Genomic DNA, 16,343 nt, shown 5'->3' with positions numbered 1-16,343 from the left:
ACCTTATATAATATGTCCCAATAATATAACTCTTTTACCTGTCTCAGGTGCGACATAACAAAATATATAATAATAATAATAATAATAATAATAATAATAATAATAACATATAAGATATAGAATATATAATAATAATAATAATAATAATAATAATAATAATAATAATAATAATAATATATGGACACTCATGATGGTCAAGCCATGAGATTATAGAATGCATAATAAATATAATAATAATAATAATAATAATAATAATAATAATACAATGCTGCCACAGAAGGGTCAAGTCATGAGATATAGAATATATAATAATAATAATAATAATATATGGACACTCATGATGGTCAAGTCATGAGATATAGAATGCATAATAAATATAATAATTATAATATAATAATAATAATGCTGGCACTCAGGAGGGTCAAGTCATGAGACATAGAATTTATAAATAATAATAATAATATTATAATAATATACTGGCAGTCATGATGGTCAAGTCATGAGATATAGAATGTGTAATAAATATAACAATTATAATATAATATTAATGCTGGCACTCATGATGGTCAAATCATGAGATATAGAATATATAAATAATAACAATAATATAATTATAATTATAATAATATACTGGCACTCTTGATGGTCAAGTCATGAGATATAGAATAATAATAATAATAATAATAATAATAATAATAATAATAATAATAATAATAATAATAATAATATATTGATAGTGATAGTAGGTATGCAAATGCCTTATATAATATGTCCCAATAATATAACTGTTTTACCTGTCTCAGGTTCGACAGGTTTGTGATAGTCGGTATGCGAATGCCTTATATTTATTTACTCAGAGCGGCTTACAAATCAAATGTACATACAATATATTATTAGCATAGCACAATATAAGCAATTAAATTACTATATTGTACTATATCATTTTATGGTAATATTATTAGTAATATTACATTTAATATATAATATATAATTAATATTATATTATTAATTAGTATAATACTGTATTACATTACAATATTATTATCAATATTATAAGTACATACAATATATTGTATATTTATAAATTATAGTATTTTGTATATATGTATGTAAATTTAGCACAGCATGTTGCTATACCTTATATAATATGTCACAATAATATAACTCTTTTACCTGTCTCAGGAGCAACAGGTTTATGATAGTCGGTATGCGAATGCCATATATAATATGTCCCAATAATATAACTGTTTTACCTGTCTCAGGTGCGACATAATAACAAAATATAATAATAATATAATAACATATAATAATAATAAAGATTATATGGGCACTCATGATGGTCATGTCATGAGATATAGAATATATAATAATATTATTATATTATAATTATTATATTTATTATGCATTCTATATCTCATGACTTGACCATCATGAGTGTCCATATATTATTATTATTATTATTATTATTATTATTATTATTATATATTCTATATCTTATGACTTGACCCTCCTGAGTGCCAGCATTATTATTATGTTTATTATATTTATTATGGATTCTATATCTCATGACTTGACCATCATGAGTGTCCATATATTATTATTATTATTATTATTATTATTGTTATATATTCTATATCTCATGACTTGACCCTCCTGAGTGCCAGCATTATTATTATATTTATTATATTTATTATGGATTCTATATCTCATGACTTGACCATCATGAGTGTCCATATATTATTATTATTATTATTATTATTATTATTATTATTATTTATCTCATGACTTGACCCTCCTGAGTGCCAGCATTATTATTATGTTTATTATATTTATTATGGATTCTATATCTCATGACTTGACCATCATGAGTGTCCATATATTATTATTATTATTATTATTATTATTATTATTGTTATATATTCTATATCTCATGACTTGACCATCATGACTGCCAGTATATTATTATTATATTATATTTATTATGCATTCTATATCTCATGACTTGACCATCATGAGTGTCCATATATTATTATTATTATTATTATTATTATTATTATTATTATTATTATTATTATTATTTATCTCATGACTTGACCCTCCTGAGTGCCAGCATTATTATTATATTTATTATATTTATTATGCATTCTATATCTCATGACTTGACCATCATGAGTGTCCATATATTATTATTATTATAATTATATTATATATCTCATGACTTGACCCTCCTGTGCCAGCATTATTATTATATTATAATTATTATATTTACTATGCATTCTATATCTCATGACTTGACCATCATGAGTGTCCATATAATAAGAATAATAAATTGATAGTGATAGTCGGTATGCAAATGCCTTATATAATATGTCCCAATATAAATAAATAATAATAATAATAATAATAATAATAATAATAATAATAATAATATATTGATAGTGATAGTCGGTATGCAAATGCCTTATATAATATGTCCCAATATAAATAATAATAATAATAATAATAATAATAATAATAATAATAATAATATATTGATAGTGATAGTCGGTATGCAAATGCCTTATATAATATGTCCCAATATATATATATAAATAATAATAATAATAATAATAATAATAATAATAATAATAATATATTGATAGTGATAGTCGGTATGCAAATGCCTTATATAATATGTCCCAATATAAATAATAATAATAATAATAATAATAATAATAATAATAATAATAATAATATATTGATAGTGATAGTCGGTATGCAAATGCCTTATATAATATGTCCCAATATAAATAATAATAATAATAATAATAATAATAATAATAATAATAATATATTGATAGTGATAGTCGGTATGCAAATGCCTTATATAATATGTCCCAATATATATATATAAATAATAATAATAATAATAATAATAATAATAATAATAATAATATATTGATAGTGATAGTAGGTATGCAAATGCCTTATATAATATGTCCCAATATAAATAATAATAATAATAATAATAATAATAATAATAATAATATATTGATAGTGATAGTCGGTATGCAAATGCCTTATATAATATGTCCCAATATATATATATAAATAATAATAATAATAATAATAATAATAATAATAATAATAATATATTGATAGTGATAGTCGGTATGCAAATGCCTTATATAATATGTCCCAATATAAATAATAATAATAATAATAATAATAATAATAATAATAATAATAATAATAATATATTGATAGTGATAGTCGGTATGCAAATGCCTTATATAATATGTCCCAATATAAATAATAATAATAATAATAATAATAATAATAATAATAATAATAATAATATATTGATAGTGATAGTCGGTATGCAAATGCCTTATATAATATGTCCCAATATAAATAATAATAATAATAATAATATATTGATAGTGATAGTAGGTATGCAAATGCCTTATATAATATGTCCCAATATAAATAATAATAATAATAATAATAATAATAATAATAATAATAATAATATATTGATAGTGATAGTCGGTATGCAAATGCCTTATATAATATGTCCCAATATAAATAATAATAATAATAATAATAATAATAATAATATATTGATAGTGATAGTCGGTATGCAAATGCCTTATATAATATGTCCCAATATATATAAATAATAATAATAATAATAATAATAATAATAATAATATATTGATAGTGATAGTCGGTATGCAAATGCCTTATATAATATGTCCCAATATAAATAATAATAATAATAATAATAATAATAATAATAATAATAATAATAATAATATATTGATAGTGATAGTCGGTATGCAAATGCCTTATATAATATGTCCCAATATAAATAATAATAATAATAATAATAATAATATATTGATAGTGATAGTTGGTATGCAAATGCCTTATATAATATGTCCCAATATAAATAATAATAATAATAATAATAATAATAATAATAATAATAATAATAATAATAATATATTGATAGTGATAGTCGGTATGCAAATGCCTTATATAATATGTCCCAATATAAATAATAATAATAATAATAATAATAATAATATATTGATAGTGATAGTCGGTATGCAAATGCCTTATATAATATGTCCCAATATATATAAATAATAATAATAATAATAATAATAATAATAATAATATATTGATAGTGATAGTCGGTATGCAAATGCCTTATATAAGATGTCCCAATATAAATAATAATAATAATAATAATAATAATAATAATATATTGATAGTGATAGTAGGTATGCAAATGCCTTATATAATATGTCCCAATATATATAAATAATAATAATAATAATAATATATTGATAGTGATAGTCGGTATGCAAATGCCTTATATAATATGTCCCAATATAAATAATAATAATAATAATAATAATAATAATAATAATAATATATTGATAGTGATAGTAGGTATGCAAATGCCTTATATAATATGTCCCAATATATATAAATAATAATAATAATAATAATATATTGATAGTGATAGTCGGTATGCAAATGCCTTATATAATATGTCCCAATATATAATAATAAAAATAATAATAATATATTGATAGTGATAGTAGGTATGCAAATGCCTTATATAATATGTCCCAATATATATAAATAATAATAATAATAATAATAATAATATATTGATAGTGATAGTAGGTATGCAAATGCCTTATATAATATGTCCCAATATATATAAATAATAATAATAATAATAATAATAATAATAATAATAATAATAATATGTTGATAGTGATAGTCGGTATGCAAATGCCTTATATAATATGTCCCAATATAAATAATAATAATAATATTGATAGTGATAGTAGGTATGCAAATGCCTTATATAATATGTCCCAATATATATTAATAATAATAATAATAATAATAATAATAATAATAATAATAATAATAATAATAATAATATCTTGATAGTGATAGTCGGTATGCAAAAAATGCCTTATATAATATGTCCCAATATGTTTTACCTGTCTCAGGTTCGACAGGTTTGTGATAGTCGGTATGCGAATACCGTATATAATGTGTCCCAATAATAGAACTGTTTTACCTGTCTCAGGTTCGACAGGGTTGTGATCGTAGGTCAGTTCGAACGCTATGTTGGGAGAGATGAGGTCCCCGCAAACGGACACCCGACCTTCCCGAGGACCCGGGCCTTCTTACCTTGTTGTGGGCGATGAGGAGGCAGTTGGAGTGCTTGTGCTCGGAGGCCACCTCGTAGTCCGGGAGGAGGGTGGCCAGCTCCTGGGCGAAGCGCAGCACCTCCTCGTGCCAGGGCACGTTGGCCAGCGTCAGGCCCCCCGCCCCGCAGTAGGTCACCCCCTGCGAGGAGACACAGGACACGTTACCACCACGACAGGACCAGGCATTAATACTATTATTATTATTATTATTATTATTAATATTATAATATTATTATTATTATTATTATTATTATTATTCACCCAACACCCGATCCCTCCCCGCAGAGGGCCACCCCGAGGAGGGACCCCCAAAGACCATCCAACCTAACCCTCTTCAGCCAAGAAGGAATTACTATATTATTATTATAATATTATACCTATACTATTACTATTACTATACTATTACTATACTCCCTCTTCAGCCAAGAAGGAATTACTATATTATTATTATAATATTATACCTATACTATTACTATTACTATACTATTACTATACTCCCTCTTCAGCCAAGAAGGAATTACTATATTATTATTATAATATTATACCTATACTATTACTATTACTATACTATTACTATACTCCCTCTTCAGCCAAGAAGGAATTACTATATTATTATTATAATATTATACCTATACTATTACTATTACTATACTATTACTATACTATTACTATACTATATATACTATATATATACTATATATATATATATATATATATATATATATATATATATATATATATATATATTACTATACTATTACTATACTATTACTATTATATACTATTACTATATATATATATTATATATATTACTATTATATATATATCCATTCCTATTATTTGTTACTATTACTATTATATTATTATCCATTATCATTATTATTATACATTTTTGTTACTACTATTATATATTACTATTATATTACTATCCATTCTTATTATTTGTTACTATTACTATTATATTATTATCCATTATCATTATTATACATTTTTGTTACTACTATTATATATTACTATTATATTACTATCCATTCTTCTTATTTGTTACTATTACTATTATATTATTATCCATTATCATTATTATTATACATTTTTGTTACTACTATTATATATTACTATTATATTACTATCCATTCTTATTATTTGTTACTATTACTATTATATTATTATCCATTATCATTATTATTATACATTTTTGTTACTACTATTATATATTACTATTATATTACTATCCATTCTTATTATTTGTTACTATTACTATTATATTATTATCCATTATCATTATTATACATTTTTGTTACTACTATTATATATTACTATTATATTACTATCCATTCTTCTTCTTATTATTATTATTATATTTTTGTTACTATTACTATTATATATTACTATTATATTACTATCCATTATTATTATTATTATTATTATTATTATTATTATTATTATTATTATTATATTTTTGTTACTATTACTATTATACATTACTATTATATTACTATCCATTATTATTATTATTATTATTATTATTATTATTATATATTTTTGTTTCTACTACTATTATATATTACTATTATATTATTACCCATTCTAATTATTTGTTACTATTAATATTGTATTATTATCCATTATTATTATTATGCATTTTTGTTACTATTACTAGAATTATTACTATTATATTACTATCCATTATTATTATTATTTTCCATTTTTGTTACTATTACTATCCATTATTATTATTATTATTATTATTATTTTCCATTTTTGTTACTATTACTATTATATTAATATTACTATTATACTATTATCCCTTATTATTATTATTAGTATACATTTTGTTACTATTACTATTATTATTACTATTATATTACTATCCATTATTATTATTATTATTATTTTCCATTTTTGTTACTATAACTATTATATTAATATTACTATTATACTATTATCCCTTATTATTATTAGTAGTATACATTTTGTTACTATTACTATTATTATTACTATTATATTACTATCCATTATTATTATTATTATACATTTTTGTTACTATTACTATTATATTAATATTACTATTATACTATTATCCCTTATTATTATTATTATTATTATACATTTTGTTACTATTACTATTATTATTACTATTATATTACTTATTATTATTATTATTATTATTATTATTATTATTATTATTATACATTTTTGTTATTATTATATTATAACTAGCTTTGCCCGGCCACGCGTTGCTGTGGCTTATGGGAATCCTTTGTTGGCCAGGTGGAATAGCAGTGAATAGCCTTGCAGCCTCAAAGCCTGGCCGTTTTCTGGAGTAGCTGGAACTTTTGTTGTATGAACGTAGAGGCATGGATGAGGGGTTGTGCTGCCGAGTTTAGTGTTTCTGGGATGTGTAGTTTTGTTGTTTTGTCCGAGGCCGAAACGCCATTACCCTTTTATATATATAGATTACTATTATACTACTATCCATTATTATTATACATTTTTGTTACTATTACGATTATATTAATATTACTATTATACTATTATCCCTTATTATTATTATACATTTTTATTACTATTATATTATTATCCATTCTTATTATTATTATACATTTTTGTTACTATTATATATTACTATTATATTATTATCCATTTTGTTACTATTACAATTATATTATTATCACTATCATATTACTATCCATTATTATTATTATTATACATTTTTGTTACTATTACTATTATATTAATACAGTAGAGTCTCACTTATCCAAGCCTTGCTTATCCAAGCCTCTGGATTATCCAAGCCATTTTTGTAGTCAATGTTTCCAATATATCGTGATATTTTGGTGCTAAATTCGTAAATACAGTAATTACAACATAACATTACTGCGTATTGAACTACTTTTTCTGTCCAATTTGTTGTATAACATGAAGTTTTGGCGCTTAATTTGTAAAATCATAACCTAATTTGATGTTTAATAGGCTTTTCCTTAATCCCTCCTTATTATCCAAGTTATTCGCTTATCCAAGCTTCTGCCGGCCCGTTTAGCTTGGATAAGTGAGACTCTACTGTATTCCTATTATACTATTATCCCTTATTACTATATTACTATTATATTATTACCCATTCTTATTATTTGTAACTATTGTTATTATATTGTTATTATTATTATTATTACTATTATTATTATTTTATTATGACACAGCAAACAAGATAGATATGCTGGATTTCGTATCACAAAACCACAAGTCGAACACTTCCCAAGTGTCTAGGACTGTGTGATGTATTATTATTATTGTTGTTGTTATTATTATTATTATTATAATATAGGACTGTGTGATGTATTTTCGGATGATGCTGCAGATCCCAGTCGGGTGGCCTTTTGCAGTTGGCAGATGGTGATTTTGTCAATGTCTATTGTCTCCAAATGCCGGCTGAGATCTTTCGGCACGGCACCCAGTGTGCCCATCACCACCGGGACCACCTGCACTGGTTTCTGCCAGAGTCTTTGAAGTTCAATCTTGAGGTCCTGAGAGCGGCTGAGTTTTTCCTGTTGTTTTTCACCTGGGATGGCGACATCCATGATCCAAACCTTTTGTTCTTTTCCACAACTGTGATGTCTGGTGTGTTGTGTTCCAGAACTTTGTCAGTCTGGATTCGGAAGTCCCACAGTATCTTTGCGTGCTCATTTTCCAATACTTTTGCAGGTTTGTGATCCCACCAGTTCTTTCCTGCTGGGAGGTGGTACTTGAGGCATAAGTTCCCATGAATCATTTGGGCCACATAGTTGTGCCTCTGTTTGTAGTCTGTCTGTGCGATTTTCTTACAGCAGCTGAGGATATGATCAATGGTTTCGTCAGCTTCCTTGCACAGTCTGCATTTTGGGTCATCAGCTGATTTTTCGATCTTGGCCTGAATTGCCTTTGTCCTGATGTCTTGCTCCTGGGCTGCAAGGATCAGGCCTTCTGTCTCCTTCTTCAGGGTCCCATTCGTGAGCCAGAGCCAGGTCTTCTATTATTATTATTATTATTATTATTATTATTATTATTATTATTAATTGCATTTGTCCTGATGGCTTGCTCCTGGGCTGCAAGGATCAGGCCTTCTGTCTCCTTCTTCAGGGTCCCATTTGTGAGCCAGAGCCAGGTCTTCTCCTTCTCAGCTTTTCCTTCAATTTTGTCAAGGAACTTTCCATGCAATGTTTCGTTGTGCCAGCTGTCAGCTCTAGTTTGTAGTGCGGTTTTCTTGTACTGGTTTTTGTCAGCTCTAGTTTGTAGTGCGGTTTTCTTGTACTGGTTTTTGTCAGCTCTAGTTTGTAGTGCGGTTTTCTTGTACTGGTTTTTGTCAGCTCTAGTTTGTAGTGCGGTTTTCTTGTACTGGTTTTTTGTCAGCTCTAGTTTGTAGTGCGGTTTTCATGTACTGGTTTTTGTCAGCTCTAGTTTGTAGTGCGGTTTTCTTGTACTGGTTTTTGTCAGCTCTAGTTTGTAGTGCGGTTTTCTTGTACTGGTTTTTGTCAGCTCTAGTTTGTAGTGCGGTTTTCTTGTACTGGTTTTTGTCAGCTCTAGTTTGTAGTGTGGTTTTCTTGTACTGGTTTTTGTCAGTTCTAGTTTGTAGTGCGATTTTCTTGTACTGGTTTTTGTCAGCTCTAGTTTGTAGTACGGTTTTCTTGTACTGGTTTTTTGTCTGCTGTGATATTATTATTATTATTATTATTATTATTATTATTATTATTGCTATTCTGCTCTGACCCATCTCAGGGACTTCTTCCTACTCTCTGTCCCATCGCTCACCTTGACCTCAATGAAGTCCGGGGTCCCGAGGGCCACCAAGTCGGCGTAGGCCTTCAGTTCGTCCACATTCCAGGCTTTGACCAGCGTCAGCCGATAGACCGTGCGCTGTTTCTGGGGAGGCGGGAAAATAAAATAATTAATCCAACATAAACGTTGGATAAGCGAGTGTTGGATAAGTGAGACTCTACTGCAGGGGTCCCCAAACTAAGGCCCGGGGGCCGGATGCGGCCCTCCAAGGCTATTTACCTGGCCCCCGCCCTCATTTTTATAATATCATATTTTTATATCAGTTTTAATAATATAATATATTGTATATATTTTATTTATTTATTTATTTGCAATATTTATTTCCTGCCCTTCTCACCTCATTTAGTGGTGCGGGATCGGAACACCCTTACTCTTTTATATATATAGATAATGCTGGCACTCAGGAGGGTCAAGTCATGAGATATAGAATAGATATTATTATAATTATAATTATAATTATTATTATTATTATAAGGGGACTCAGGACAGTTTACAAGTATATATACGTACAATATATTATATTATACAACTAATATTTCAATATTATTAGTAATATTGCATGTAATATAAATATACAATTATAATAGTGAATTACAATTATTGCTACGTTGTATTACATCATAATAATATTATTATTAATATTACATGTATATACAATATATTATAAGTATAGTATAATATTATTATATATTATTATATCATTAAAATGATACAGGAGACATGGTGGAAAGAAGTCTTCCTGGCCCCGTCTTCTTCATTCTGGAATATCACATATAATAATAATAATAATAATAATAATAATAATAATAATAATAATATATTATTAGTAGTAGTAGTAGTAGTAATATAATATATTATAATAATATAATATTATATTACATATAATATTGATAATATATATTAATGTTATACAATATAATACTAATAATAATACCGTATAATAATATTATATGTTATATATTACATATAATATTACAGTATAGTGGTATAGTTCAATATAGTAATATATAATGCTAATATTGTGCTATGCTAATAATATAATATATTGTATGTACATACAGCTGCTCTGAGTCCCCTTCGGGGTGAGAAGGGTGGGATATAAATGTAGTAAATAAAGGTAGTAAATGAATAAATATTTTAGACTTAGGCTCGGCCAAAGTCTGACATGACTTGAAGGCACACAACAACAACAACAACAACAACAACAACAATCCTAATTAACTTGACTATCTCATTGGCCAATATCAGGCCCACACTTTCCATTGAAATCCTGATAGGTTTATGTTGGTTAAAATTGTTTTCATTTTTAAATATTGTATTGTTCTTTCATTGTTATTGTTGTATCGCACTACAAATAAGACATATGCAGTGTTCATTTTTTTTTTTCTTCAAATGATAATTCGGCCCCTCAACAGTCTGAAGAATTGCAGACTGGCCCTCTGCTTTAAAAGTTTGAGGACCCCTGCTCTACTGTATTATAATAATATATAATATATAATTAATAATATATAATTATATTATATTATATATCCAACAACCCAATAATAATAATAATGATGATGATAATAGCTAACAATGAGAGGGCTCTTCCGGGAGGCACCTTTTGTGCGAGGGCGGCCAGGCTCTCGCGGAATCGCGGCCAGAAGTCCTTGAAGAGCGGGCGGTCGATGCGCTTGAGGCTTTCTTTGGTGGCCCCGTCTACACTCACGTACAGCTGCGTCACCGGGTCCAGCCCCCTGCGCCCCCCAAGGAAGGAGGAAACAACGTTCAGTCCAGCCGACCTCGGGTGACCCCCCCCCCCCGCCCCAGAGGAGTCCCAGGGTCACGAGGGATGGGATAGGTAGTCCTGGGTGCCATTCCAGCAATAGTGGGGGGTTTGTGGGGGGACGATGGGAGACTCACCGGAGCTGGTGGGGGAACTGTGCGTTGGTGACGAGGAAGCTGGAGATGCGGTGACGGTGGAGGAGGCCCAGGAAGGCGTTGATGTGTGGGTACAGGATGGGCTCCCCCACCAGAGACAGAGCACAGTGACCGGGCCTCAGCGCCCCCCACAGCCGGTCCTCGAGCACCCCCGGGGCCCCTGCAACAAGCACACCGTGATAATATATTATATTATAATTATATTTATTCTATGGTCTGTATCTCGTGACATGACCATCATGAGTGCCCATATATTAATATAATAATAATAATAATATCTATTCTATATCTCATGACTTGACCCTCCTGAGTGCCAGCATTATCTATATATATAAAAGAGTAAGGGTGTTCCGGTCCCGCACCACTAAATGACTCTCGCCCCTGCACCAAGGACACTATTATATTATATTATACTATATTATATTATATTTATTCTATGGTCTGTATCTCGTGACATGACCATCATGAGTGCCCATATCTTAATATAATAATAATAATAATAATAATAATATCTATTCTATATCTCATGACTTGACCCTCCTGAGTGCCAGCATTATCTATATATATAAAAGAGTAATGGTGTTCCGGTCCCGCACCACTAAATGACTCTCGCACCCCCGGAGCCCCTGCACCAAGGACACTATTATATTATATTATACTATATTATATTATATTTATATTTATTCTATGGTCTGTATCTCGTGACATGACCATCATGAGTGCCCATATATTAATATAATAATAATAATAATAATAATAATAATAATATCTATTCTATATCTCATGACTTGACCCTCCTGAGTGCCAGCATTATCTATATATATAAAAGAGTAATGGTGTTCCGGTCCTGCACCACTAAATGACTCTCGCACCCCCGGAGCCCCTGCACCAAGGACACCATTATATTATATTATATTATATTATAATTATATTTATTCTATGGTCTGTATCTCGTGACATGACCATCATGAGTTCCCATATCTTAATAATAATAATAATAATAATAATAATAATAATAATAATAATAATATCTATTCTATATCTCATGACTTGACCATCATGAGTGCCCATATATTATTATTATTATTATTATTATTATTATATTATATATTCTATATCTCATGACTTGACCATCATGAGTGCCCATATATTATTATTATTATTATTATTATATTATATATTCTATATCTCATGACTTGACCATCATGAGTGCCCATATATTATTATTATTATTATTATTATATTATATATTCTATATCTCATGACTTGACCATCATGAGTGCCATTATTGGTTTTATTATTATTATATTATGTTTATTATATATTCTATATCTCATGACTTGACCTTCCTGAGTCCCAGCATTATTATATTATTATTATTATTATTATTATTATTATTATTATTATTATTATTATCTATTCCATAGATCATGACTTCACCATCATGAGTGCTAGTATATTATTATTATTATTATATTTATTATCTATTCTATAGATCATGACTTCACCATCATGAGTGCTAGTATATTATTATTATTATTATTATTATTATATTTATTATCTATTCTATAGATCATGACTTCACCATCATGAGTGCTAGTATATTATTATTATTATTATTATTATTATATTTATTATCTATTCTATAGATCATGACTTCACCATCATGAGTGCTAGTATATTATTATTATTATTATTATTATTATTATTATTATTATTATATTTATTATCTATTCTATATCTCATGACTTGGTCATCATGAGTGCCCATATATTATTATTATTATTATTATTATTATTATTATTATTATTATTATTATTATTATATTTATTATCTATTCTATATCTCATGACTTGGTCATCATGAGTGCCCATATATTATTATTATTATTATTATTATTATTATTATTATTATTATTATTATTATTATCTATTCTATATCTCATGACTTGACCCTCCTGAGTGCCAGCATTATTATTATTATTATTATATTTATTATGCATTCTATATCTCATGACTTGACCATCATGAGTGTCCATATTATTATTATTATTATTATTATTATTATTATTATTATTATTATCTATTCTATATCTCATGACTTGACCATCATGAGTGTCCATATTATTATTATTATTATTATTATTATTATTATTATTATTATCTATTCTATATCTCATGACTTGACCCTCCTGAGTGCCAGCATTATTATTATTATTATTATTATTATTATTATTATTATATTTATATTTATTTTGCATTCTATATCTCATGACTTGACCATCATGAGTGTCCATATTATTATTATTATTATTATTATTATTATCTATTCTATATCTCATGACTTGACCCTCCTGAGTGCTAGCATTATTATTATTATTATTATTATTATTATTATTATTATTATTATTATATTTATATTTATTTTGCATTCTATATCTCATGACTTGACCATCATGAGTGTCCATATTATTATTATTATTATTATTATTATTATCTATTCTATATCTCATGACTTGACCCTCCTGAGTGCCAGCATTATTATTATTATTATTATTATTATTATTATTATATTTATATTTATTTTGCATTCTATATCTCATGACTTGACCATCATGAGTGTCCATATTATTATTATTATTATTATTATTATTATCTATTCTATATCTCATGACTTGACCCTCCTGAGTGCTAGCATTATTATTATTATTATTATTATTATTATTATTATTATTATATTTATTTTGCATTCTATATCTCATGACTTGACCATCATGAGTGTCCATATATTATTATTATTATTATTATTATTATTATTATTATTATTATTATTATTATTATTATTATATATTCTATATCTCATGACATGACCCTCCTGAGTGCCAGCATTATTATTATTCTATTATTATACATCATGAGTGCCCGTATCATCTTTATTATTATTATATGCTATTATATAATGTTGTTATTGTTATTATTATATTTCACATACATTCTAGATCTCATGACATGACCACCATGAGTGCCAGTATTATTACTATATTATTATAATATTTATTGTATATTCTGTATCTCATGACTTACATTATATTATTATTATTATTATTATTATTTTATATTCTATATCTTATGACATGAGCACCATGACTGCCAGTATAAGAACTATATTATTATAATATTTATTGTATATTCTATATCTCATGACTTACATTATATTATTATTATTATTATTATTATTATTATTATTTTGTTGCTGTTAATACATCTCATGACTTGGTATCACTATTCCGGCAATTTCCTTAAAATACCTCCCCACTCAAGCAGTACCTATTTATCTACTCACACATTGCGGTTTTTGAAATTATTATCATTGCCCTCCCCGTTATTATTATTATTATTATTATTATTATTATTATTATTATTATTGTTATATGTGGCCTTTACCTTTGAACTGTCGGATGAGGCCGAGGTGGTTCTCCAGGGCTTCCTTGAAGATCACTTCCGGGTCGTCCGTCTTCCAGCGCCACTCGGTCCCGACCGGATTCGTGTGATGCCTGCGGGGGGAAAGGATATATATATATATATTATATATATTATTATTTTATATATTATCTATCTATCTATCTATCTATATATATATATATATATTTATATATATTATACATATATATATAAAAGAGTTGTGGTGTCGCGGCGGCCGACAAAACAAAACTAAACATTGAGTACAAAAATGCGTTGGATAATCCAGAACGTTAGATAAGCGAGTGTTGGATGAGTGAGACTCCACTGTAATAAGTTAATAATAATATATAACAGTAATATAATAATAATATAACAGTAATATCATATAATAATAATGTATAACAGTAATATATTAATATATAAAAATATAATATAATAATATATGATAATAATCATATATAATAATATATAACAGGAATATATTAATATATAAAAATATAATAATATATAACAAATAATATATAACATAATAAAATATATAACAGTAATATAATATAATATATAACAGGAATATATTAATATATAAAAATATAATATAATAATATATAACAATAATAATATATAACATTATATATATATATAACAGTAATATAATATAATAATGTATAACAGTAATATATTAATATATAAAATATAATATAATAATATATAATATAAGATAATAATCATATATAATATATAACAATAATAATATATAACATAATAAAAATATGTAAGTAATATAATATAATGTATAACAGTAATATAATATATCAAAATATAATATTATAATATATGATAATATAAGATAATAATCATATATAATAATATATAACAGTAATATATTAATATGTAAAAATATATAAAAATAATAATATATAATATAATA

General features: G+C 26.1%; 1 protein-coding gene across 1 annotated transcript in view; it reads right to left on the bottom strand.

Annotated features, from left to right (window-relative positions):
- Positions 1-16,343, bottom strand: part of LOC134293092 (S-adenosyl-L-methionine-dependent tRNA 4-demethylwyosine synthase TYW1-like) — a 54,699-nt gene that overhangs the window by 4,375 nt on the left and 33,981 nt on the right. The window contains exons 11-15 of the mRNA XM_062959607.1: positions 15,398-15,507; positions 11,937-12,114; positions 11,635-11,770; positions 10,008-10,118; positions 5,206-5,364 (exon numbers count right to left, since the gene is read on the bottom strand). Of these exons, the coding sequence (XP_062815677.1) occupies positions 5,206-5,364; positions 10,008-10,118; positions 11,635-11,770; positions 11,937-12,114; positions 15,398-15,507 (694 nt within the window). The remainder of the gene's footprint in view (positions 1-5,205; positions 5,365-10,007; positions 10,119-11,634; positions 11,771-11,936; positions 12,115-15,397; positions 15,508-16,343) is intronic.

The sequence above is a fragment of the Anolis carolinensis genome, unplaced genomic scaffold, assembly GCF_035594765.1.
Source record: "Anolis carolinensis isolate JA03-04 unplaced genomic scaffold, rAnoCar3.1.pri scaffold_7, whole genome shotgun sequence".
NCBI classification, from domain to species: Eukaryota; Metazoa; Chordata; class Lepidosauria; order Squamata; family Dactyloidae; genus Anolis; species Anolis carolinensis.
The sequence above is the reverse complement of the archived record's forward strand: the minus strand, read 5'-3'. Positions and strand labels throughout refer to the sequence as shown.